Genomic DNA, 26279 nt, shown 5'->3' with positions numbered 1-26279 from the left:
GGGGAGGGGCCACCTCTGGTGGGGATGGTTTAGATGGCTACAACCTGCGAATGACAAAAACACCCTTGTCTTCCCAGATGGCCTCAAGAAGCTATCATTTCTCAACAGTGCTGTAGCAAGGAATTTTTTCTGAGAATTAAGCAGTGCGGGGCAAGAAAAGAGGCAGCCACAGGAGGCCGTGGGATCCCAGCAGAAGCCTAGGGATTCCAGCGTCACATGCGTCTGAAGAGTGAGGACCTCAAAGCTCTATACCACTCTAGTGCTGGCCACCATCCGAAGGTCTCACCAGCAGCTGGCCGGTGAAGAGGGCTCACGGGAGGCTCAGTGTCTGCATAACACAGACTGCGGCAGGAACAGAGGGACGCTACACTGGCAGCAGCTGCTGGGCCTCAGTGGGCCCCTGGAGATTAGATTTCTCCCTTTTGGCAAAAGAGCAAAGTGGCTGCCTCAAGCTGCAGGTCAAAGAGTTCTATGTAATTGTCCACTTCTTACATTTAAGAACTCAAGGGAAAAACAAATTCTGCTCTAATTGGCACTTGGACCTTGAACTGCTTGATGTTCATAGTTTCCAAGCCTGAGCCGCTGCTGGGCAGCAGGGGTGGTGGTCAGGACAGGCTGGACCTGAGCAAAGGAGGGCCATGCCACACCAGGACCTGCCCAACATCTCTGCACCTGTCCCATCACCATACCCTACCTCGACGATGCTTGAGACTGACGACAGCCACCTTACTGCAGCTTCCTGGATCCTCAGGCAAGTTTCTCTCTGGCCAACTGTAACCTGGAGCCATGCAAGGAAGGGGTTCAGGTCACAGAGTTTGACCAGGTCAACAGGCAACATCCAGCCAGAGCCCTGAGGTGTAGCTGGTTGGTTCTTTAGGCATGTGCAGCCCCTCCCTGGGGCCCTGCCCCAACAAAGAGCATGACCTGCTTCTCACAGTGCTCCAACCTCACCTCTCAGCCTCAGTTTCCTCATCTGTACAATGGAGACAGTCATAAAACCCACCTGACAGGACCATGGTGAAGATCTGCTAAAACTACAAAGCCATACCCATACGGAAGCAGTCATTGCTATTTAAGATGAGAAAAGGAGCAATTCACTCAGAATCTTGAAGAACAATGTTCAGTTCGGAGCACCAGTTTGCTTTTCCCTCCCCACAAAAAACTCCACAATTTAGAAGCTGCTGCCAGTCATGAATCCTGACAGTGCATAATGATAATTTTGCTTGTTTCACACAAGTTATTTAAAATAAAATATCTGATCTAATTTCCAAATTACAGGGCTTGCTCCTAAGCAACAGCCCAGGCTTTAAGAAAAACACACAAAAACAGAGAGAATCCAGGGCTGTGTTTTAGCAGCAGCTGTGCTGGGTGAGGGTAAGCCATGGCCAAAGGTGTCTGCCTTTCCCTCACCATTGCCCTCTGCACTGGGGATCTTAAGAATAAAGTGGCCTTCCTTTCTTCTTTGTGGAAGCAGTTGACGCCTGTTGCATTGGCCTGGTGGGCCAGTGGCTTCTACCTGACCTCCTGGCTGCCCTGTTGCTCTCAGCCTTTGGTCCTGCTTCAAACCCCCAAGGTTCATGCACCACATTCTTATTCAGGGCTGGGAGTGCATCTCTGCAGGTCCCTGTACCTACAAAGTGCAGGTGGCTGACTTCTGGCTTGTTGGGGCCCCTGCTCTACACACCTGTGGGCTGAACTGCCCTCCTGAGACCTCTTGGTTTTCATGGGCCATGGTACCACCAAGGCATTTCTCAAGCCTTTAGAACCCCACCTCTTCCTCATGCCTGTAGTTGCCCAGCAGGCTCCCATTTAGTCCTTGCCCATCCCTTCTTTGGGGGCCCAGACCTATCTCTTCAGTCTTCGTCCTTCATGGTACAGCTCATAACACATGGAGCCAACCAGAACCCCGACTGGGGCTTGCCATTGCTGTGGTTAACAGTGGGTTCTATCAGTTTTTTAAAATTAGATAAAATGAGGAAGGCTCAGTGTCCCTGGTTTGGATGGATACCATCTCTTTTGTTGCCCTGCTACCTACACAGATGTCTTTATTTGCCATCTGCTAAAAAGATGAGGTCCTTGAGAGCTGAAATGACCACGCTAGCTGAAGAATTGTATCTGATAAAGTGAGATGCTCTTCTTGGCTTCATAGCGCATATTGCATTCATTCCTTGTTGCCACCACCCAATGTTTGAGATGGGGAGGATTTCTCCATCAAGCATAATTTGTGGAACTCAGTCTGCTTTTGCATGGCTGTACCCTATTCTCAACAGTCCAGCACACACAAATCAAGGTTATAATAAAACTTCACCAAGTGTGACGGCTGTTTTGTGTGTCAACTGGACTGGGTCATGGGGAGTTTCTGGTATATTTGCGAGGCTGTTTCGCGGAGAGACCAGCATTTGAATTGGTGGACTGAGAAAAGCAGATCGCTCTCCCCAATGTGGATGGGTATCATTCAATCTATTGAGTGCAGAGGAAGGGCAAACTCTTTCTCTTCTGGAACTGAACTATCCATCTACTCCCATCCTCAGACACCGAAGGTTTTAGTTCTCGGGTCTTCAGGCTCAGCCAGGTCTTAGAACATTGTCTCCTGAGTTCTTGGGTTGAAGAACTGCCTGACCACTTAAGGTGGGACATGGATCTTCTTCCCTGGCTGCTTTTGGTCCTCAGGCTTTCAGACTGAACTGGAATTCACACCATTGGCTCTCCAGTTCTCAGGCCTTTGAACTACAGCACCAGCCTTTCTGAATCTCCAGCTTGCAGATGGCACGTGGTAGGACTTCTCAGCCCCCGTGATGTGAGACAATGCCTGATAATAAATCTCCTTTTTCTAGATATCTGGACATATATTTATTCATATAATTCTTATATTCATAATTTATATTTATATAATTTATATTTTTAAATATATATTATATATAACAGCACCAATTGAAGATCTATATATTTGTATCTCCACCATCCTATTGGTTCTGTTTCTTTGGAGAGCCCTGACTACTGTACCAAGTGTAGTAGCATTCTGGGTAGCCCACAGTATCCCAGGGTGATCACCGACACACATGCTACAACTGCTCCTTTACTGGCTTTACTTTTTTCTCTCTTTTCTTCCTTTCTTCCTTAACGAATATTTATGACATGGGATTACTTATACTCAGAGATAGGGCCAAGCTTGTCTCCCACAAAAATGAAAGTCACACATAATCGCCTCAGAGATGCTCCCGAAAGGAAACCAAAACAGGTTCAGAACTTGAATAGCAAGCAGGAAAGAATCAGTGTTACAGCATATTTCTCAAAATACAAATCATCTAGGGTGGGAGTAGGGGCTTGTGGAACTGCCGATTCCCAGGTCCTGCCTAGACGGACTGAATCAAAACATTAGAGATGTGTCTTGAGTTCAACATTTTAACCAAACTTCATATTTTTTTTTTGCTTGTGGTTGCACACAAGTTTGAGAACCAATGCCATAGATATTTAGGAACAAGGACACATGCAGGAGCTGAATTTTAGGAAGCTCAGTCCAGCAGTTTACATAATATGCACTAAGGGGAGGGAGTGCTGGACACCTGGAGAAGATAAAAGAAGGGTGGAGGCACTCGCAATAATCCAGTGTGAGGGCAGAGCCTGCAGTCAGGTCTTGTAAAAGCAAATCCTGAGACAGGGGTGTGGGTGCTCATGATTAGAGGGAGGACTCAGGAGGAAGAGAGGGAGGGAAGCAGAACAAGTCAGGGAAGGAGTGAGACGGCCTCATACCTGCTGCAGTCACACCTCAGCCTGGCCCCGCGGGGGCTCTGGAGCAGGGTCTGTGCTGTAGCGTTGATCCACCTTGACTCACAGGCACCATGTTGGTAAAATGGCTATTTCTAGCCAGCACACACAACAGCTAGGAGTGCAACCACTTGGTAACATGAATTGGGCAGGACACCTGCCGAGTTATAATACATCAGCCCTGGAACAACACATACTCCTTCAAATTTACTGACAGGCCAAGTTTCAAGCCAAAAATACAATCCCCTAAAGGGTATCAGTGGCTGGTCAAGGGAGGTATTATTTGCATTAGAAGGAGAAAAGGAATCAGTCGCTAGAGAAGATGCTACTTCTTCAGGATGTGGTGATTTTGTTTGCAAGGATTTTTATTAGTGTTTTTTCTAAGCAAAGCTTACTGGAAAATACTACAAGAGACCCATGGCAGGGACTGTGGAAAGGAAGAAGGAAGAATTGACTATTGCTGATATTTTACACGTGACTGACTGGAAAGATAACGGTATCAGTAACGGAAATGGACCACATTCAAGTCTTCTTTTCTGCTTCTCAAATGTTCCCTAGAGTCATATCTAAGCAACCAAGGTCCTTGACAAGGGACACAATCCTGAGATCATCAACTCGACTTTCTCTCCCAATAGCTTCATTAAAAATCACAATAGAATGCTGACAAATCCCCATTACTTCCCATTATAAACCTTAAAACCGCAATAATCAACCTCTTCACTTCTACATTAACTTCCAGACCTCAAACTACCCTCACCTGTTTGGGGTAAGGGTGAGCTACTGACACTTGCACAAACCTTTGCCTGGCAGAAAAATTTTAAGTAATTTCTTTTTTTCTTTCTTTTTTTTTTTTGGAGACAGAGTTTTGCTTTTGTTACCTAGGCTGCAGTGCAATGGCGCGATCTCGGCTCACCGCAACCTCCGCCTCCTGGGTTCAGGCAATTCTCCTGCCTCAGCCTCCTGAGTAGCTGTGATTACAGGCACGCGCCACCATGCCCAGCTGTTGTTGTTTTTTTTTGAGACGGAGTTTTGCTCTTGTTGTCCACGCTGGAGTGCAATGGCGTGGTCTCAGCTCACCGCAACCTCTGCCTCCTGGGTTCAAGCAATTCTCCTGCCTCAGTCTCCCGAGTAGCTGGGATTACAGGCACACGCCACCATTCCCAGATAATATTTTGTATTTTTAGTAGAGACGGGGTTTCACCATGTTGACCAGGATGGTCTTGATCTCTTGACCTCGTGATCCACCCGCCTTGGCCTCCCAAAGTGCGGGATTACAGGCTTCAGCCACCGCGCCCAGCAATTTTAAGTAACTTCTAAAGAATCATTCAAACAAAATGCCAGACCCAGGAAGAAAGAACCATTTCACTCACCAACAGCAGTAATGTCTCCCTCAACCATCTATCCACACACACATCCAGGCACATCCCTTTTTGGTTTGGAACTGGTCAGGTGTACAATGTGAAGGCATGACATGTTGCTTCAGGAAAAGAAAGATCAGTTGCGTAGGCTGAGGTAAGCAGATAGGCTCTGATCTTTCTCCCGAGTGGATCCATCGCAGAGCACAAGAACAGCATAGCTGCGTAACTGGTTTCTGTGTCAGCGATATATGACGTTTCACAGACATTAGGCTTCCGCTGAGAATTCTTCCGCATTGCTCATTTACAAAACAAGATCCTCTTCAAGACTGGTTGGTGCTTCTTGGTCGTTAAGAAGAGCATCAGCTCTATCATCATCTAACCCTTGAAGGTTTTCATTTAAATCAATATTACTACCCACTATTATAAAACAGCCTTACTATATCTTGAGTAAAATGCCACTTCTACAACTCTTGGTCTCTACTTTATATTTTTATTATGAGCTTTTCAGATCCTCCTGATATAGATTTAACTTACAATGGTCAACGAAAACCAACCCAAACAACCAACACACATGAATAAAGACAAAGACAATTTAGAACCCAGACGTCATTTGGCTTTGGCTCTGTCCAATGCCAGCTGAGTCCGTTTTTCTTGTCCTAATTTCTCTGCTAAACAAGCCCCTGAAACTTGTTGCAGAGACATGAATAAAATGCATGATTCAGGCTTCCCATCTCATTTACCTCCTGCCTCATGGAACCAGAAACCCCTTTTTCCTCCATCAATCCCTGGTTAAATAATATTCCCACCTGCAACACACTCTTTCTCCAGTCTCCTCCCAAGGCCAGCCCACTGCATGCACCAATCTTTGCTGAGGGGTTTGGGGGTCCCAGACGTGACCAGCTTCACCCTTTTATGCATGCTTCTTTTATTACTTCATGTTATGACTTAACGATACTTAATGGAAACTCTGGCTGGTGGGTCTGCAGAACAATGCTTCAGAAAGGGGTCTGGATGGATAATCACCAAGTGCTACAGGATGCTGGGGCTGGGGCTAAGGAGCCTCGTCCAGCCAGGAAGTCCAGGTAGCCCTACCTACCCTGTTTCTCCTGAGTCTCTCCACTTAGGCCTGAGAGTGACCAGTTGCTGTAGCAAGCATGTCACTATTGCATCCCATCTCTCCAGTGACATCAGGCCTCGGTTCTTTTTTATTTTTTAATTGAGATTGGGTCTCACTATGTTGCCAAGGCTGACCTCCAACTCCTGGGCTCAAGCCATCCTCCCACCTCAGCCTCAGCCTCTCTAGCAGCTGGAACTACAGGAATGCACAATGCACTACCATCTCTGGCTCAAGACCTCAGTTCTTGGAATGTGGGGAGTCTGGAAAGAGGAAAAGGTCCCAACCACTGCCCTTTCCTGGAACTGCAGCTAAAGCCCTCCCCTCCACCTTAGTCTTCAAAATGTTCCCTTAATTCTTCCTGGTAATTTTCCCCTAAGAATCATCAACGTGTTTTGTGCTACTCCCAGGTACTTAAATCACTTGGTATCCCCAATGTAAACTCTTAATCCAAGCCCCCCTCCTGAGCTCCAGTGAGCCCTAAAAATCACTCTATTTTCCATCCAATTTGCCATTTTCATTTGTCCCTCCTACTAGAAGTATAACAAATTCTAATATTCAGCAGACACAGAAGAACCTATAAAAGAGCAATATGGAGTTAGCATATTGGCTATTGGCTGATATAAACCACACAAGGAACCCTCAGAAAAACATGAGGTATGATGTGATCGTGATGGGTGCCACCTACAAAGAGCTTTCTCTAAGGCAGGTGCATAACATCTCAGGCTCCTTCGCTTCTCCTTATACACATCCACCCCGCCAAGGTCAGCTGGGCCAGTCATTCCTGAGGCTTTGTCTTCCAGCTGCAATCAGATCCCCAGATGTATGCTTTCAGCCCCAGTCTTATTCATGCTCCAGCTCCAGCCCCAGCCCCAAACAGTCTTCTCTACCTGACATCCCATAACCAACCCCTGCGGCACAGCATTCCAGATTCACATCCACCTCTCCCTCAGTCATCCCCTTCTGCATTCCCCAGTCCATCACTAGGGATGGAATTATCCAAGGAAAAATGCTGGATTCCTTCTCATTCTTCCCTCTCCCCACCACCTGCAATTAGTCTCCAAGTCTTGGGGACTCTTCTAATAATACTTAATCCGCACCTTCAGTGCTACTGCAAACAAGAGAGCCTTGTACTTGTCTTCAACTGGTCCTCCTATCTACGTCCAGCACCCCCAAGCCCCCTCCACAGTGCTAGTGTTAGTGGGGCCATGTAGCTGGTGGCAAATGTAACTTTCAAGGACAACCCCTCAATCTGTATCCCATCCCACATGTTCTTCATAGGGTGTGATGTCGACATTCCTCCCACCGAGATGGGGGTCTGTGTAGAGCAAAACCTGATTACCACGAAGGGATGCTGTGTGATGACTGAGGCCTGGTCATGCTAAGGGATATACAGTGCCCACGGGGCTCACTTGCAGGCTCTTTCCCTCTCACTCCATCTGTTTCTCTCTGTGTGACCCCCCACATCACATCTGCAGCTCTAGAACCCAGCCTCACACTCTGAAGAATCCCAGGAAAGGACCCTGGAGATCCGCCAGGAGCCAGCATCAACCACCAGCAAGTGAGAGAAGCCTCTGGCTGCTGAGTCATTCCTGCCTGCTAGCTGAGGCCACACATGTCTTGGAGCTGAGACAAACCGTCTCTGCCCTTTTCTGTCTAAATCTCTTTTCTGTCTAAATCTCTGAGCCACAGAACTTGTGAGCATAATGAATGGTTATTTTTTGCTCTTGTTGTGGGGCAATTTGTTCATAGCCCATAGTACCTGGAGCCTAATTCAGCTGCATTAAACCCTTCTCCAACCCCTGTCTTCACAGGATGATGCTCCAGTTGGGCTGCCCAGGCTCTCTTCAGAGTGACTGCTGTCCACCTGCCCTGCCCTAGCTCTAGTGGCAACTCACCTCTGTCCCTGTTAGAGCAGGAGGTCTGGGAGATCTAAAACTGTGTAGACACCTTTGGGCAATGGAATCTGCCACCAGTGACCCGCACTCAGTGCCTACCTGCAGGTAGGTACCATGGGTGCATCAGGTCATAACAACCCTTTGATCTTGACAAAGCCTTGAGGCAGGGTAACTAACTTGCCCAAGATCATGCAGCTGGTAAGTGGTAGAGCCAGGATTTGAACCGAGGGCCTGTTCTCATAAATTTTGAGAGGTAACTGCACTCCTTACGTATAAAAGGCAATGAGCCAAAAAGGAAAATAGAACAGAATACTAGAAAAAAGGACCAGTGAGGAACATGAGATCATGAAAGTAACCTTAGAAAACAAAGATATGATTGGCAAGATAAGATAAATAATAAGTCAGTAGAAAGGATACAAAATAAAGTTGTTTGTTTGTTTTTAATTCCTGGGAATTAAATTTGTTTGCCTGTACAGGCAAAACAAAAAGGTAAAAAAAATAAAGTGAGAGAGAGGGGCCAAAATTGCAAGAACAAAAAAAAGAAAGACACGAGAAAGTAAATGGGAGAAAGCCAGCCAAAAAAATAAACTAACGTTTCCAGAGGGTGAAGGAAATTCAAACAGACTGGAAAGGAAGGATCATTAGGGAATGACTCCAGGGCTAAAGGGCCTTTCGAGCAATGAGCGGTGCTTTGGAAAGGCGGGCCCACCAGACAGTGTGATTAAGGCACATTATTTTGTCAACAGCAGAAGTAACAAAGATAAAAACAATTAGGAAGTCCAAGAAAAATAAAATCCTCTTCCACAAAGATATAGCCAAATAGGAAGTAAACTAAAATAAGCATGGCCTAAGGAGAGTTGAAAAAGAGAAGGCTGTAGACTGGACTTTGAATCTGGGAATGTCACCCTTTAGGCGGTACAGATACTGTGGGAGACAACAGAGTGAATCCTACCTATGTGTGGTTCTATAGCAATCAACAGTTAGGCCTAATAGTGAAAATGCTGCTTATTTCTTTTCAATGCTTAGACTCAGTCTAGACAAAGAACAAACCTAATCATTGCTGTAGAAGAGAAGGTAAATGTAGTCATCCTTGATGCTGTAAATGTGAAGACAGTTCTTACTATATTAACTAGAATTAGTTTTGACGGCATCTAACTAATGAGCTCAAAATGATGTAAACAAAATAAACTCGTAGTTCTGACTTGCCTAAAAGAGAACTTATAGTACCTCTATGAAATAAAGGAAGCCAAGTCCTTCCACCCTCCCCACACCATCCCTAGGATATGGTCCACATCTGCATGGTCCAAAACAGCAGCCAAAGCGCCAGTCATCACATCTGCATTTCAGGCACTTGAATGAAGGCACGGGAGATGACCCAGCCTCCCTAGTTTTGGGAAGTCTCACACAACACTTGAAACTACGTCTCATCAACCAGATGAGGCACAGCTAGGCGGAGAGAAACTAGGAAGCACGGTCTTCAGGCTGAGTGGCCACATGCAAGTCAGGGTTCTATTTCCACAGGTGAAGGAGAGCATGGAGGTGACAGCGGCTCAGGTGTTAGTCACAGAGATGGGACTCAGGAAGAGATGGTTGAGAGAACGGTTATCCTCATCCCAGAGAGCGGAGTTAGACAACAGTCTCTGTCACTGATAGAATAAGAAGCAGAGAAGAATGATGTATTTAAAGAAGAGAAGAATGATGTATTTATTCACCTCTAGAACTAAATCTAATGACATTAGCTAAGAGACTGTTTTGTAACATTCCATTGTAGTAGAGTCATTGAAGATTGTCCAAAATTGGTAAGTCAAGCAATTGAATTATAAGCACATTATTTAGAATTACAGAGGTAACTGCCAAAAGAACAAAAAATAGCAACAGTTCCAAGTGTTTACCCCATGAGCCTGAATGGGAGGGAAAGCACGGGGCAGGACAAGAGGCACCTGTTCTCCTTAGAAACCTTCTATGTTCTTGGATCACTTTGGCTTAAAATTTTAAATTAAATTAAGGCAGCCTCTGCTTCCACCCAAGGTTGGGGACAGAAGATTTGCCAGCAAGAGGAGAGAACCACTTGGCCAGTTGCTAACAGCTGCCCTCCCCAATCTCCATGAAGCCAGGGCCCCCAAGGAACGTGGAGGGCAAGGCTGGGGAGGCTTGGGGAATGGTCAGCTCTCCTGTCAGTGGGCCCCTTTCAAACCCAGCACGGATGAGAATCCTCACCACCCTGAGTGCCCTCCAGGGACCCACAGTTGGGAACAGGAATGGAAACTGGGGATGTTCCAGCTGGAATGACCCTCTGATGTCAGAAGGAGAAGGGGAGGGCCCGTGGAGAGAGGCAGGATCTTCTCAATGACCCCAGCCCTCGCTGGTCCTAGGCACTGGCTGCCAAGAAAGGGCTGCCCAGGGCCCGTGCCGGCACGCTGAGCTGATCCCCCGCCCTCCATCGGGCTCATTCCATCATGCACTGTGCATTCATCACCTCGGAACCATCCCGGGACAAAGTGCCAAAGCCAGCCATTAGTCCATAATGCTCACCAGGAAGCATGTTTGAGACAGCACCTTAGAAATTTGAAATAGCACCAAACTAAAAGCTGTGCCGCTTTAGAGAGGCAGAGAATTCTACTTTCCTGAGCCGTTTCTAAAATCTCCTGGGGAAAAACAAAAAGTCTCTCTAAGCAACCACCTGTCAAGAGAAAGGAGATTTCCTTGGACTTTTTAACATACCAATGTTTGATAAGAGGGAAGAACACTCGTTTCCTGATCAGAAAAGAAGCAGCAGAGCAGCTCTTGTCAAAGGTTACATCACCCTCGTGTGGCTGCTTCTGTGAATGCAATTCAGAATCGAAGAGTAAGATCAGACAACTTCAAAAACAGGAAAACTGGCTAGGCGTGGTGGCTCACACCTGTAATCCCAGCATTTTGGGAGGCTGAAGCAGGCAGATCATCTGAGATCAAGAGTTTGAGACCAGCCTGACCAATATGGTGAAACCCCATCTCCACTAAAAATACCAAAATTAGCCGGGCATGGCAGCACATGCTGGTAGTCTCAGCTACTCAGAGGCTTAGGCACGAGAACTGCTTGAATCCAGGAAGCGGTTGCAGTGAACTTAGATCTTGCCACTGCACTCCAGCCTGGGTGACAAAGCAAGACTCTGTCAAAAAAAAAAAAAAAAAAAAAAAAAAAACAGTCAAGCTCAACAGTCAAGCCTGAACTAATTGCAGAAGAGTGTAAAATCATCATTGATTTCATTAAATACGCTGTGGAGCACTTTTCAACCCAGGCTCTTTTATTCTCTAGTTAAGAGCAGTTGTTTTCAAAGTGTGGTCCCCAGGCATCCTGGATGCCTGGAAATTGGTTAGAAATGCAAATTCTGGCCTTGCCTGGGTCCTGCTGCAACGGAAACTTAGAAGCTAAGGCTCTGGCACCCTTGTGTTAGCAAGGATTCTGACGCTCCCTCACTTTGAGAACTGTAGTTAGCATTCGAATTGTTATTGTCTGGCAGCAAAAGAGAGCTGATAGCCAAGGTGCTGACCCTTCAAGGGACTAGGAAAACCCATCTGGACATTCTTCAGGAGTTTTAGTAGTGAGAGAAAGTCCTTTCTTTGCTCCCTGGCTTAGGCAGAGTCCCCAGTGGCAGCCCCTGAGACAATAATTGCACTGCAAGCCATTTGAGATGTGATCCCAGGGGCACCTGTTGGGGTGTGGGGATGTGAGGCGGGCAGGGAGAAGAGAAGCCATCACAGAGCAGCACTGCAGGTGCCTGGGCTCAGTCTCTGAGCCTGTACCCAAGATGGTACAGGGTGTGCCTCAGAGATGTCCTGGCCGAGGAGTTGTAAGCTGGGGTATTTATCCTCCAGTTCCCATCTGTCCTTACTGAGGGACGCTCTTGAGTGTTAACTCTGGGCATTCCTGCCCTGACCTTGGCAAGGTCCAAGACTGTGGCCAGAAAACCCTGGTCTGAAAAGGAGTGAAGAGGGCCCCTCATTGCCTGCTCCACTCAGCTTTCCCAGGCTGCAGGGGGAGAGGGAAAGTGCTTGCCACCCACTTCTGAGTCCCAAGACTCTTTGATTCCTTATTCAAAGCCCACTCTTCAATCAAGGCCTCTCTCAAGTCCCATCTTTGCCAAGCACCTCAGCATCTCCCAACTCGGAGTGGCCTCTCTTTGCACACAGAGCAGCCCTCAGATCCACGCATCACTCAAACGTCTTTGATGCGAGACAAACCAGGGCCTGGCCCTGAGCCCACATGGCCTGGCCTGCCCCCACCTCAAGACGTTTCCACTAATGATGAACACTGGGTGGCCGGGCGCGGTGGCTCAAGCCTGTAATCCCAGCACTTTGGGAGGCCGAGGCGGGTGGATCACGAGGTCAAGAGATCGAGACCATCCTGGTCAACATGGTGAAACCCCGTCTCTACTAAAAATACAAAACATTAGCTGGGCATGGTGGCGCGTGCCTGTAATCCCAGCTACTCAGGAGGCTGAGGCAGGAGAATTGTCTGAACCCACGTGGTGGAGGTTGCGGTGAGCCGAGATCGCGCCATTGTACTCCAGCCTGGGTAACAAGAGTGAAACTCCGTCTCAAAAAAAAAAAAAAAAAAAAAGAACACTTGGGAGTGAGAAATGAATGCCACAAAAGGAGCAAAGGAATGTTGAGAGAGGAGGAACACCACAGACCTTTCCAGAAAGTAGGGATGGCTGTAAAAAGAAGGTGGCATCTGAGCCAGTCCCTGAAGGATGGTGGGAATGTGTGCAGAAACGGGGCAAGGTCCTCAAGGCAGAGAGGGCAGCCTGAGGGCTGGAGCAAGCACCATGGATTCCACGTGGCCGAAACATGGGACAGATGGAGAATGGTGGAGACCCAGCTCATGTCTCATTATGAAGGGCCTGGGGCCTGGGACCCTAGTCTAGGACATGCTGCAGAGTGACAGTTGTGCCCAGGCAAGTCCCTTTGAGGAGCATGTGTGGATTCAGGATCAGAAAAACCAGTACCTGGTTAAGAGAGGAAGAGAAGATGGGAGTAGAGTTGGGGTAATCGTGCCACAAGACAGGAGCTGTGTCCACTATTCAGGCACTGCTCAGCTATCCACATGCCAGCATTAGGAAGCGGGTGCCCTGATTTTATAGACTCGGAGGGTTATATCCTCACAGGAGGTCACGCAAGTCTGTCTGGATACAAATTCGCCTGATGTTTCTGCTCTGTCCCCCTGGATTGTTCAAATGGCCCCAGAGAAAGACAGCTGAGCCCAGACTCCAGACTCACAGTAGGAGTTGCAGGGGTATGAGCGACTCAGCAAGGCTGAAGTAAGTGTGAGCCTCAGAGCGTGAGAGGAAGGGCCGGCCCCTGCCCTCAGTCCTGAGTCAGGAGGAAAGGACACAGACGCTGGCCCCAGCCCTCAGCACTCAGAACCAGGAGAAAGGAACATACAGCACCTGGGAGACAAAGCAACTAGAAGCAGAGGAACCCAGTGGCCATGAGGTCACAAAAGTCACCTCCAGCCACTTGGACCACAGGACACGCCTTTGGGCAGTTGGCATGTCAACTGAGCCTCAAGGAGAGAGAACATTTTTTCTGTTTAATAATTTATGGAGGTGAAGTTCAACATAAAATGGACTATTTTAAAGCAAGCAATTCAGTGGCATTTAGTAGTTTCATAATACTATCCAACCTCTATCAGTTCCAGAACATTTCCATGATTCAAAAGTGTGGTACCCATGAAGGTGCTTCTTCCCATTCCTCCTTGCCCACAGCCCCTGGCAAACACCAACTGGCATTTTCTCTCTGCAGATTCACCTACTCTAGATATTCCACAGAAATGGAATCTTAGAACAGGTGACTTTTGTGTCTGGCTTCTTTCGCTCAGTATGTTTTCAAGGTTCATCTACATTGCAATATGTATCAGTACTTCTTATCTATGTAATTATTTATTTTAGAAATGGGGTCTCTGTTTCCCAGGCTGCAGTGCAGTGGCATGATCATTGCTCACTTCAGCATTGAACTCCTGAGCTCTAGAGATCCTCCTGCATTATCTTCCCAAATAGTTAGTACTATAGGTGTGACCCACCACACCTGGTAATTATTTTATTCATTTATTTTTATTTTTAATTTTAATTTATTTTTTTCTTTAACGATGTTGAATATTGGCCCCTACTCCCTTTCTAGCTTGTAGGGTTTCTGCCGAGATATATATATATATATATAACATTAATATGTATTACATTATATATTACTATATATTGCATATATATTATATATATTTCTGCACATATATATTACATATATTTTATATATATGTTTTATATCTATATATATAGATAGATAGATTTTTTTTTTTTTTTTTTTTTTGTGGAGCCTGGGTCTCATGATGTTGCCCAGGCTGTTGTGGAACTCCTGGCCTCAAGTGATCCTCCTGCCTCAGCCTCTCAAAGCACTGGGATTACAGGGATGAGCCACCACACCTGGCCAATGCTTCATTTTTCATGGCTGAATAGTATTCCATTGTATGGATATACCACATTGTTTTTTCATTCATCCATTGGACATTTGGATTGTTTCAATTGTTGACTATAATGAACAATCATGAATACGCCTCTGTATACCTATTTTCAATTATTTGGGGTATCTACCTAGAAGTAGAATTGCTAGGTCATACGGCAGTTCTATGCTGAATTTTTTTTGGAATTATTTTTCACAGTGACTGAACCATTTTACATTCCCACCAGCAACGCACAAGGGTTCAAATTTCCTTACATTCTCACCAAAATTTGTTATTTTCCATTTTTTTTATTCTAGGCATCTTAAGATTGCAGAGCTGGCACCTTACTGGGGTTTTGATTTGCAAGTCCAGAGAAGCACATTCCTGGTAAACAAAGCAGCACAGGCCATTTTACAAGGCCGTTGTTCCCTGAGGGTCTTGTGTTTTTAAGTGCCATGCCTTCAGCTCGAAGCTCAGCTCACTGAAAGCAGGGATCACACACTTACCTTTCCTTTGTGTCATCAGCTCTGAGCACCCATGGCTTCATGAGATTCACAGCCCCTTTCCACTCAGATTTACAGTTGGCATGCACGGTTGAGTCAATAGGAATAGCCACCTCCAAGGCTAAGCCCAAGGTCACCACGGTGTTGCTTGTGAAAGACACTGAATGTGCTGGGTCCTCCAGAGGTTGCTTGTGCAGCCTCTTACAATGACTGCTATGATTGACACTTCAGTGCCTGTCTGAGGCTTGGTACTTCCCTTCTCAGAGGGGTCCAGCTGATTTCCAAATGCCTAAGAGTTTTTTTCCAGGTCCTTGGAAGAAAAGATTCTCTGCCCCTCTTGCCAGACACCCTCCCCAGCAGCCCTCAAGTCTCAAGAGTTGTGTGTCAATTCCCCAGTTCCCACCCCCTCCCTGCCCTCCAGGGGGAAGAATTCTGAAGCACGTGTTCTATGCTGTTCTATGAGGAGCTGCAGAGCATGATTAGGATCTAGTCACCCACAGTGGTGGCAGCCTGGGTAATCTACTCCTTATCCATCCCAATTCCCCACACCCTTATGCCTAGCAAATCAATGACTTGCACCAAATACCTGCTCCGTATCTGCTTCTTGGAGAATACAAACTAAGACATGTGCCATGTGCTAGGTACCTCCTACACAGTAATTTATAAAACCTGCCTAGAACAGGTGTTGAACAATGAGAACACATGGACACAGGGAGGGGAGCACTACACACTGGGGTCCGTTGGGGGGAAATGGGGGAGGGACGGGGGCGTGGGGAGGTGGGAAGAGATAGCATGGGGAGAAATGACAGATACAGGTGAGGGGACGGAAGGCAGCAAACCACACTGCCATGTGTGTACCTATGCAACAATCTTGCATGTTCTTCACATGTACCCCAAAACCTAAAATGCAATAAAAAAAATTAAATAAATAAATAAATAAATAAATAAATAAAAGACTTGGAACCAACCCAAATGCCCATCAGTGATAGACTGAATAAAGAATATGTGGCACATATATACTATGGAATACTACACAGCCATAAAAAGGATGAGTTTATGTCCTTTGCAGGGACATGGATGAATCTGGAAACCATCATTCTCAGCAAACTGATGTAAGAAGAGAGAACACATGTTGGACACACTGGGGTCTGTTGGGGGTTGGGGGGCTAGGGAAGGGACAACAGGGAATGGGAAGATTGGGGAGGGATAACATTAGAAGAAATACCTAATGTAGGTGATGGGGGGATGGAGGCAGTAAACCACCATACAATCCTGCAAGATCTGCACATGTACCCCAGAACAATAAAAAAAAGAATTAATGAAAAAAAAAAAAAAACCTGCCTAGAAGCAGAGAAATAACACTGTCCCTGAGAGTTAAAAGTCAGTCAGACTTGGAACATAGCTATGTAATGTAACCTTTAGAAGAAAAGAGGCTCCCAGCCACGAGGTGAACAAATTAAAATGTTCATCACCCGAATGTGGAAACGCCCCCAAAAAAGGGTGGGGTAATTTACAGGGGCAAATGTGGGCAGGGCTGGTGGGAAGGGACTGTGGTCACCAGACTCAGGTGGGGTGTCTGGTCTCCCTGGTGACCACGTTCTTTCCTGGGAACACAGACCCTTCAGGCCCTGTCAGCTTGTGCCCTTGGTCACTGGGATCATGCCATCGACTGTGTTTCCTTGTTCCGACCCATGCTCTTATAGCCACCTGCACCAGCTCACACAGAGAACATATGCCGCTTAGTCCCTGGGAAGTTGGTTCTGGCTGCAGGTGAACTAACTGACACCCCCTCTGGAGTGCAGCCTTGTGAGCTTGCTCCTATGACTGTCCCTGGCCAATGGATCCATTTTCAGAGCTCAGGGCAAAGCCAGTCTCAGGACTGTGGTGAGTTCCTTAAGGTGGCATCACTATATAAGGCCTTGAGGCGCCCTATTTTCTTTCTCTTTTCCTTTTGTTTCTGAGACAGCGTCTTGCCTTGCTGACCAGGATGGAGTGCAATGGCGTGATCTCAGCTCACTGCAACCTCTGCCTCCCAAGTTCGAGCAATTCTCCTGCCTCAGCCTCCTGAGTAGCTGGGATTAAAGGCGCCTGCCACCATGCCTAGCTAATTTTTGTATTTTTAGTAGAAACGGGGTTTCATCATGTGGGCCAGGCTGGTCTCTAACTCCTGACCTCATGATCCGCTCACTTCGGCCTCCCAAAGTGCTGGGATTACAGGCATGAGCCATCACACCCGGCCAAGGGGCCCTATTTTCAAGTTTCCATTAGCAGCAAGTGGCAAAAACAGGTCACACATAAATTAAGAAGGAGTTATTGCCGGTACGAGGCTATTCCCTGGAGCCTTGGGGCAGGACCACAATGAGGACTTGGGAGAAGGAAAGCAATGAGTAAGAACTCTGGCTGTCTTGTGGAATAGCAGAGCACTACAAAACTTAGTGGGTTAACACGACAACCTTTTGCTGACAAATCTGCAATTAGGGTGTGGTGTGGCAGGGTAGGCTCATTTCTCTCCAAGCCATGCCAGCTGGGTACCCAACCTGAGACCAAGGTGGCTCACACAAGTCCCTCACACAGCTGGTTACTGGACACGTGTTGCTGCTGGGTGGCTGAAGTGGAGCTGGGCTTTGCTTGCAGCACAGCGCTGGGCTCTAAGGACATGTATGGCTAGAGAGCAGCACCGGCTGCATCTCCTTTTATAGGCCAACCTTGACAGCCATGTAACACCATTTAGCCCGAGCTCACAGTCACAAAGGCCTGCCTCATCAAGGGAGGGACTCAACACCATCTCCTGATGAGGGGGTGGCAAGGTAAGGTTCTAGATGAGCACATGGGACCAGAAACTTTTCTGCAGTTATTTTCAGAAAATATAATCTGTCACAGTAAGGCATCAAGGCAATCATTCTCTATAGCTCATGTGTGTGCATGTGAGTCTCCATGTGTGCATCTGTGTGTGCACTCATGTCTTACTCCAGCCCTGTCCTCTCTCTCTGGTCACACGGCCTTCACCTCTGCTTTCTCCTCTGTCTGTGCTCATGGCCTCAGTTCTTCCTGCCTTCTCAGACTCCCCACTCCTTCCTTTGGGAACAGCTCCTCCACTTTACTTCTTCTGAGAAACCTCCTCCCTAGGTGGTTTTGGTGGGACTCTCCCTCAGACCGCTCACCCCTCCTGGGCAGCAGAGGGGTGGCACGTGACTGAAGTTGGGCCAATCCAAGTCTCTCCTGAGAATCTGACTTTAGCGGAGATTCCCAGGTACTGGACACTGGTCACAGCTCTGTCAGCTCAACTCAGTTCCTGAAGCATCCACTGCCCAGCTCTTGTTCCTAGACCCAAGGAGCCACCTTACCAGCGCCTTCTGTAGACTCTGCAAGCATCCTGCAGTCTTCCATTAAACACTGATAAATACGCATATTTAGTTCCAACCCCAGACTGAGGCTTTGCAGCCATCTGACCTTTCCCACAATTTCAGATGGCTGGTGGCTAAGCTGGGAAGAGAGCTGAGATCCAAACCAGAAATGATCCCTACAACCTTCTTAGACAAATGGCGTAATTGCAGGCTGGGCAAATGCTCCAGATGGTGCCTCTTTGATGCACGGCCATTTAATGTCTATAGTGTCCACATCCCCATTTTACAGAGGTAGTAACTGAGGGGCAGAGAAGGCAGAGCTCAGATTTTGCAAAACATTATCTGACCTCATAGAGTTTGTTCCTTCAGTGATCCTCAGAATCTCTTCAAAAGTAGGTCCCCAATTGACCTCCCAGAAATGCAGCCCCAGCTCACTCTGAACTGGCAGTGGCTCAGATGATCCTGTTAAGGCTGAGAGACAGAGGGATAAAAAAAGTGTTTTTGGTGGCAGTGCATTAGAGTCACAACTGCTTTTCTGTCACTATAGATCGACTGGCTCCAAGTCATGAAGCCTTTCATGGCAAGCAAATGCTATTAAGATTCTGCTCCAGAGAACAATATTGACAATGAAGGAAAAGATCAATCCTGTGTTTACAGGCTTAAAGATCCTTAAGTCAAGCTTGTTGTCAGAGCTGCCAAGGACTCTGCTTGTGTGACCAGATGTGCCCTTCCTCCCTGGATGGCCTCCACGCTGCACATGGGACCGCTGGCTCCATGGCTCCTTAAACCACTGGGCTCATCTTCAGAAGGTGCCCATGCGATTTGGTGACAGATGCCACCAATTTGTAAATACACTTCTTCCAAGTTTAAAAGCCAGTCATTGGAGGGATTGTTGGCAAATAAGGAAGCTGCAGTAGAGGCAAAATGTCAAAGCATGATTCTGCTTCCCTAACGCTTTCTGGATGCTACTTCTTGCTCGGCCCCGTATGAAGCACTCAGCATGCACTGTTTCCTTTGCTCCTCACATCAACCTGAGGAGATGGGTATGACCACTGTCCCCATTTTACAGAGGAGGCAGCTAAGCCCCAAAAAGGCTCACTTGCCACAGCCACCCTGCTAATGCTTAAGCCACACTAGTCAAGTTGCAAATAACTTTATGTTTATGCCCAATTTTAAAAAGTATGAACGATAAAAGGGATTTCCGGGCTCTTGAAACTGAAAAGTCCAAACTTGAGGGATGATTTGACTCCCAACATAGTCATCAAGAGCCTGATTTCTTCCCAGCTTTCCTGTCTGCCTCATTACCATCAAGGGTCTACCACTCAGGACAGCATGATGGCTGCAGCAGCGCTATCCACACACTAGGGGTCCAGAAGGGAAGGGAGAAAAATCTCCTTTCCCAGAATCCCTCAGCAAACACCTCCAGGGTCAGTGTTCATAACTGGGCCTCCCACCACCCTCAGCTGGGCTCAGCACATACAGTGCCAGTCTTCTGCCCCTTGGAGCCAGGGATGTCTCTGACCCCCAAACTCCAGGATCATGGGGAAATAAACGCCAGGGTTGCTTCCAAAGAGAGCACGGAGTTGAGTGTTGAGGATTGATCATCCCAACTATGCAGTTGAGAAGCAATGATTTGAACCCAGGCTTGTCTGTTCATTCAAACAGTATTTATTGAGCCCTTGCTATGGGTCAGGTACAATTTTATATGCTGGAGACACAAACCTGAGAGAACTCTCACATAAAGGCAGACCCCACAAACCTGCAAGGCAGAACAGCTGCCTCTCAAGACTAAAGTCTCGGATTTTTAAAAGGTCTTGGAGCTAGATTAATGTTTTTCTTTTCTAACTATGAATTGACACTGTGACACCAGGATGGTTGTCTCTCAGCCTCCTTATCGATAAAATCAGAAATAATGGTACCTCCCCCAGAAAGTTATGTGAAAGAAATGAAAGGAGCTTATTATACAGGAAACTTAAAAGCAGTACAACATCCAAACTACTGAGCGTGCAGTAAATCAACTCCTTCCCACTTCCATTCCATCCATGCTGATTTAGATCAAGTATAACTGCCCTGGAGTTTATAAAGCCGTTTTATTCCATAAAGCCCGGAAAATGCTCCTTCACCCTCTCTGCTCAGCCTCAAACGTGTCTTTTTAACAATCCAAACTTTCGACCTACTTAACTGAAGTGTGTGTGTGTTTGAGGGTGGCGGGGGGCTATACTAAATTGCCGAACTGTTTTCAACTTGTCCTGAAATCTGAGACCAACGTTGTCTTAGGAATGCAAGCCACGGAAGCCCACAGGACACAAGAAAGCACAGGTTATGTCACTTCATCTAGCTGGCTCTGCAATTAATTATTCAGCCTCAGACCAGCAGATGGAGCTGAGAATTTTGCGTCTGAAGAAATGAGGTTTTTCTTTTACTTTACAAGCTAAGTTTCTCGAGCCTCCACAGTGGTCACACCTAGTTGAGCCTGTTTGTATAATTCTGTAAAATCCAGTCCCCATCCCAGAACAGTTGAAACGTAGCTAAGGACCCGGAAGAACAGAGTCTCAACCCAGGCCGGACCCGGGATTCCCGGGGCTCCTCACGCCCCAGGGCAGCGGGGCGCCGCCGTCACCCCCCGCCTCACTCACGTGCTCCCCTCGCCCCAGTCCCCTCCCACTTTTAGCTACGTTTCCCGTCTAAAACTTGCTTCCTCCGCGTCCACCAAGACGTCGCCTCTAAGTGGCCTAAACTCCCAAGAAGCGCGATCGGCTCAGGCACTCGGACACGCGGCTTCCACCGGGCGCGGCCGGCGTTGCCCTCGCCATGGCCTCAAGCATCGCGGCGCCGCACATGCTGCGGGACAGAAGGCCTCGCTGGGGTCGGGCGGCTGCTGCTGGTCCTGACTGCATTAGGCGGCGACGTTCACGAACCTTTTAACTGAAGTCACTCCAATACAGGTGCATGCGGGACGTGGGGAAAGCGCCCCACCAGACCCCACCCACGTTTCCCTCTTTCTCCCGCCAAGCGTCCACCGCGCAGCAGAAAGAAAAGCGAACGCCCTTCCCAGCTCCAGGGGCGAGACCTGAGAGGTTTGACCCAATCAGGGATTCCACCTAACCAGACGGGCCGGAGTCTGTGACCCGGTTGGACCAATGAAAACTCGAGGGCGGATTCGCCAGGTTCTTCTGGGAAAGTGATGCTCCCGGAAACTACTGCCTCCTTTACGCCACACCTGGGCGGAGTTAGCCTTCCAGCCCGCAGTCCCACGGGCTGACTTCGCTGCCAGTCACGGGAAGGCGGGAGAGGGCGGGCCGGGACGCTCGCGTCTGCGCAGAGCCGGACTGGCCGCGCGCGGGAAGCCGCGGAACTGCGCCGGAAAGTCCCCCGGTTCTGGGGCCCTGGTGACCCAGACTAAGCCTCCGAGAAGGAAGAGGAGGCGAGAAAGGCAGCTCTTCCCGTGCCCCCGCCCGAGGCCTCGGTGTTCCCACCCTGTGACCTCCGCGGCCGGCCCCTCCGTGGAGCTGCGGCCCGCGCGGGGGGCGCCCCGACCGTGGGCGCCGCTGCCGGCGCTGACCCGGGACGTCGCGGCGCAGGTAGGTTGCCGTCCCCTGGCGGTCTGACCCCCGAAACAGCCCGTAGTGCGTACCCCACGCTCTTCTCCATTGCCGAGAATGAGACACGGCTGTGCCTTTGTCCACGTGGTAGAGTTGCCGCCGGCGTGAGGCTTTCGCCTGTGCAAAACGCGTGGCAGCGAATTCGCTTCGCGATAAGGAAAGGCGCGTCCCCGCACGCAGCAGCTCTCGGGCGTGGGGAGGGCGGGGCAGGGCGCGCTTCGGTCTAGGTGTGAACTAAGGGCGACTCGGGGGAAGGGAGGCCGTGCCACTGTGGCGGCTTCTCCGTCCAGCCCCGGACACTCGACGGTGCGGGCCGTGGGAGGAGGCGGCGGGCTTCACGGTTTCCTACTCCAGTCCTCACGGTCTGGTTCTTTTTCTGATTAAACAAGCAGCGGGGCTGACGGCCCCATAGGTAACTGAGAACCGGAAAGTGGAGATGATCCTTCTATGGGGTGTGGGGGCGTGGCCGATCGTTGGATTGTGTTTGGAAAGCCAGCCAGGGGCAGAGCTGGAGAGGAGGGGCGTCTCTGAGATGATGGGGGCACTGTACTGGTGCCATGGAGGGAGGAGGAGTGAGGTGGAGGTCGGGAATTCCAGCCAGAGAGAAACGGGGTCCCTGGGAGAAAATATCCACGCCAGCAGTCCTGGAGTGGTGCTCATGGAGCCTTGTTTACGTAAGTAAAAGGATAGCATCCTCTTGACAGAATTTCAGCCCTCAGTCTGGTCTTGTGAATGATTAGATCAGGAGTGTACTTACCGTCATTTCCTTGATACAGCCCTAGTTTTCCCTATTCTCATTTGTAAAACTGTTACAGTAATACCTTTCTCATCCTTTCGTGGTGACATTTAAATGAGGTAATGTATGTGTGACTTTTATTCGTGAGTTGCGCGTGGGGTGGATTCAGCTAACCTCAAATCAAAAATACTCTTCAGAAAAAGAAAAATGCGTTTGTACTGAACATGTGGAGACTTTTCTTTTTTCTTGTGGTTATTTTCTAAACGATACAGTATAACTATGTACGTCGCATCTACATTGTATTAGGTATTACAGATTACCTAGAGATGATTAAGGTATATAGGAGGATGTGCATAGGTTATATGCAAACAGTACAACATTTTATCAGGGACTTAAGCGTCTGCACGTGTTGGTATCCTTGGGGTTCCTGAATCCAGTTCCTCCCAGATACCGTGGGACCGATGTACTCAGTTCAGAGTACAGTTGAGGCTTAACTTTGAGGTCTGTGGAGGGATTGGAAAGACCCGTGACTGAAATTGGCTCTTAACTGCTCATTTTTAGAACAGCTTCCCTCCCAGCCAGGGCTTTACCGGAGGCAATGACTGTACCACCACCTTTGTCAGCCCTTACAAGTACCTGGCTCTTCCCAGCTCTATGTGGAATGTGTTATCTGTTTCATAAACTAATCATTTAAAGAAAAAAAAAAAAAGTTAAGGTCTTTGAAATAAAAAATTAATCATTATTTAAGTTTGTAAATATGAACTATTTTGGTAATGTCCTGTATTTTAGTAATCCACTATTTTAGTAATGTTCTCGATTTGTTTATTAAGTGAAATATTTCAGTTACGGAGAAAAGAACATAACAGTTGTGCCTGTACCCCAAAAAAAGTAAATGTGTTTTTTTTTTTTTTTAAATGGTTTAGGACTTTTTTATTGGAGGGGGCAATTAGGCATTTCAGCTACAGTTCAAATTCTGTGCCCACACCCCGGGAACTCTGAATTCTCACATGTCTTTCTGACAGTGCCTCATCTGGTGGATATTAGTACCCGGGTAAGCTGAGTGTCCTCCCTTCTAATCCCCACTCACCCAGGAGGGTTGCTTCCTCCAGCTTATCGTGGGGATTATGGCTGCCATTTTGGTTCTGTCCTCATGTCACATGTTTCCACCCTCTTAAGAAACCTGCCTTCTCTGCCCTCCCAGTTCCTCTCGGGTGAGCTCATGATGGGCTTTCCCAGACTCAGCATCTGAGGAGCATTTCATTGGTTTGGTTGGCCTTTATGGGGCCAGTGAGCACTCCTCCCTTCAACATGGCCCACTGTCTTTGCCCAGGGGCAGTCGTGTCTGTTGCAGGCATTCAGGAAAGAGCGGCCTTCCATAGTCAAATTAACTCCATTTTATAAAATGGGATTTTAAAAACTCCTGGCTAGTCAGCCCTTCTTATCCTCTGGGAATTGATTCCAGCAACTCCCCACTTCTGCAACAGACCAAATCAGCTGATGCTCCAAGTCCTTGATATAAAATGGCATTAAGGCCAGGGGTGGCTTGTGCCTATAATCTTCAGCACTTTGGGAGGCCGAGGTGGGCAGATTACCTGAGATTAGGAGTTCAATTTCAAGACCAGACTGGCCAACATGATGAAACCCTGTCTCTACTGAAAATAAGGAAAATCAGCCAGGTATGTTGGCAGGCGCCTGTAGTCCCAGCTACTTGGGAGGCTTAGGCAAGAGAATCACTTGAACCTGGGATTGGGGGTTGCAGTGAACAGAGATTGCACCACTGCACTCCAGCCTGGGTAAGAGTGAGACTCCATCTCTAAAACAAAATGGCATAGCACAGCCCAACGTATTCGCAGTTTTCGGCCTGAGGTTGGCTAAATCTGTGGATGGAAAACCCTCAGATATGGAGTGTTGACTGTAACTAAATGTTTTTAACTAAACGCTTAATGTATATTACTCATTTATTCTCACATTACAGTTATGCCACAGTGGTAATCCCATTTTAACAGTGGGCAAATGGAAGCTTAGTAAGATTAGGCATTGAGGCGTTGTATACTATTTGAGCCTCCAGTCATTGTTCTGCCATTTGTAACTATTTTGCAGGTAGTAGGAAAGGAGGACTGTTGCATTGTTAGAGCAAAATGAACTTTGGCATTCACGTGGGTTCTCTTCAACCTTACTTCCCTGCAGCCCTTGGTTCCCCAAGGCCGAGGAAACACCCTGGTGGAGCCCTCTTTCCATAGAACCAGAGATGGCATCTGTGGATTTCAAGACCTACGTGGATCAGGCCTGCAGAGCTGCTGAGGAGTTTGTCAACGTCTACTACACCACCATGGATAAGCGGCGGCGTTTGCTCTCCCGCCTATACATGGGCACAGCCACCCTGGTCTGGAATGGCAATGCTGTTTCAGGACAAGAATCCTTGAGTGAGTTTTTTGAAATGTTGCCTTCCAGCGAGTTCCAAATCAACGTAGTAGACTGCCAGCCTGTTCATGATGAAGCCACACCGAGCCAGACCACAGTCCTTGTTGTGATCTGTGGATCAGTGAAATTTGAGGGCAACAAACAACGGGACTTCAACCAGAACTTCATCCTGACTGCCCAGGCCTCACCCAGCAACACAGTGTGGAAGATCGCAAGTGATTGCTTCCGCTTCCAGGACTGGGCCAGCTAGTGCCAGTGGTAGAGGCTCTGCTTCATTCAGCCCTAGCTCTGTAGAGAAATGCACATCTCAGCGCTCAAGGATGTGAGGAACACAAGTTCATTTCTGTTGTTGCAGAGACTCTGCAGATGCCACTGTGCTGAGGCTGAACTCTTTGTTGCTCAAGTTCTAGGAGCCCCTTTCCTGAATATATATTTGTTTGTCATAGTTTCCTTTTCAAAGTAGTAAACTTTTCTATTTTTCTACTTGCTCAGTAGATACTCTGATTCTGGAAATTCTGACAAATAATTTAATAATACACATGTTGCTTCTTTCCCCCTGCCTGATGTGTTTGACCAGGTTTTGAGGGAGGAGGAGGGCTAAAGGCGGAAAGTGTAATAGGAAGCACCCACAGAGGGGTGACGATCAGGGCTGAGTACCTACCCCAGGCACCAGTATGCACACAGGTGACCCACCTGAAGCTGTGATTCACAGCCCCCTGCATACTAGAATCCCTTGGAACACGGAAAATTACCTATGCCAAGGCCATACTCCAGACCTAACGATGCCTGAGTCTGTGTATGTGTGTGGTGGTAGTTTTGGTTTTTTGTTTTTTTTTTTGAGACAGAGTCTTGCTCTGTCACCCAGGCTGGAGTGCAGTGGCATAATCTCCGCTCACTGCAACCTTCGCCTCCCAGGTTCAAACATTTCTTGTGCCTCAGCCTCCCGAGTAGCTCGGATTGCAGGCACACGCCAGGATGCCCAGCTAATTGTATGTCTGAATCTTTGAGGGTAGAGCTGGGCATGGGCAGCTTTTAAAAGCACCTAGGCCCTACCTTAGCACCTTAG

At 47.9% G+C, this 26279-nt stretch overlaps 1 protein-coding gene across 2 annotated transcripts; it reads left to right on the top strand.

Moving 5' to 3' along the window:
- Positions 1 to 21759: 21759 nt before the first annotated feature.
- On the top strand, positions 21760 to 25696 carry NXT1 (nuclear transport factor 2 like export factor 1). 2 transcript variants are annotated; one of them, XM_010330775.3, is made up of 2 exons: positions 21760 to 22035; positions 24980 to 25696. In XM_010330775.3, exon 2 carries the CDS (start codon positions 25041 to 25043, stop codon positions 25461 to 25463), a length of 423 nt encoding a protein of 140 aa, XP_010329077.1. In that variant the 5' UTR covers positions 21760 to 22035; positions 24980 to 25040; the 3' UTR covers positions 25464 to 25696. The 2 variants fall into 2 exon arrangements, with proteins under 2 accessions (XP_010329077.1, XP_074262271.1); XM_074406170.1 differs by lacking the exon at positions 21760 to 22035 and adding an exon at positions 22077 to 23843.
- The last annotated feature ends 583 nt before the right edge of the window (positions 25697 to 26279 follow it).

This window comes from Saimiri boliviensis, chromosome 9, assembly GCF_048565385.1.
Source record: "Saimiri boliviensis isolate mSaiBol1 chromosome 9, mSaiBol1.pri, whole genome shotgun sequence".
Lineage (NCBI taxonomy): Eukaryota > Metazoa > Chordata > Mammalia > Primates > Cebidae > Saimiri > Saimiri boliviensis.
This window is presented reverse-complemented; position numbering and strand designations above follow the sequence as displayed.

What these genes read in the sequence shown, in the direction of transcription:
- NXT1 (XM_010330775.3), top strand. Translation starts at nt 25,041, where the DNA reads ATGGCATCTGTGGATTTCAAGACCTACGTGGATCAGGCCTGCAGAGCT.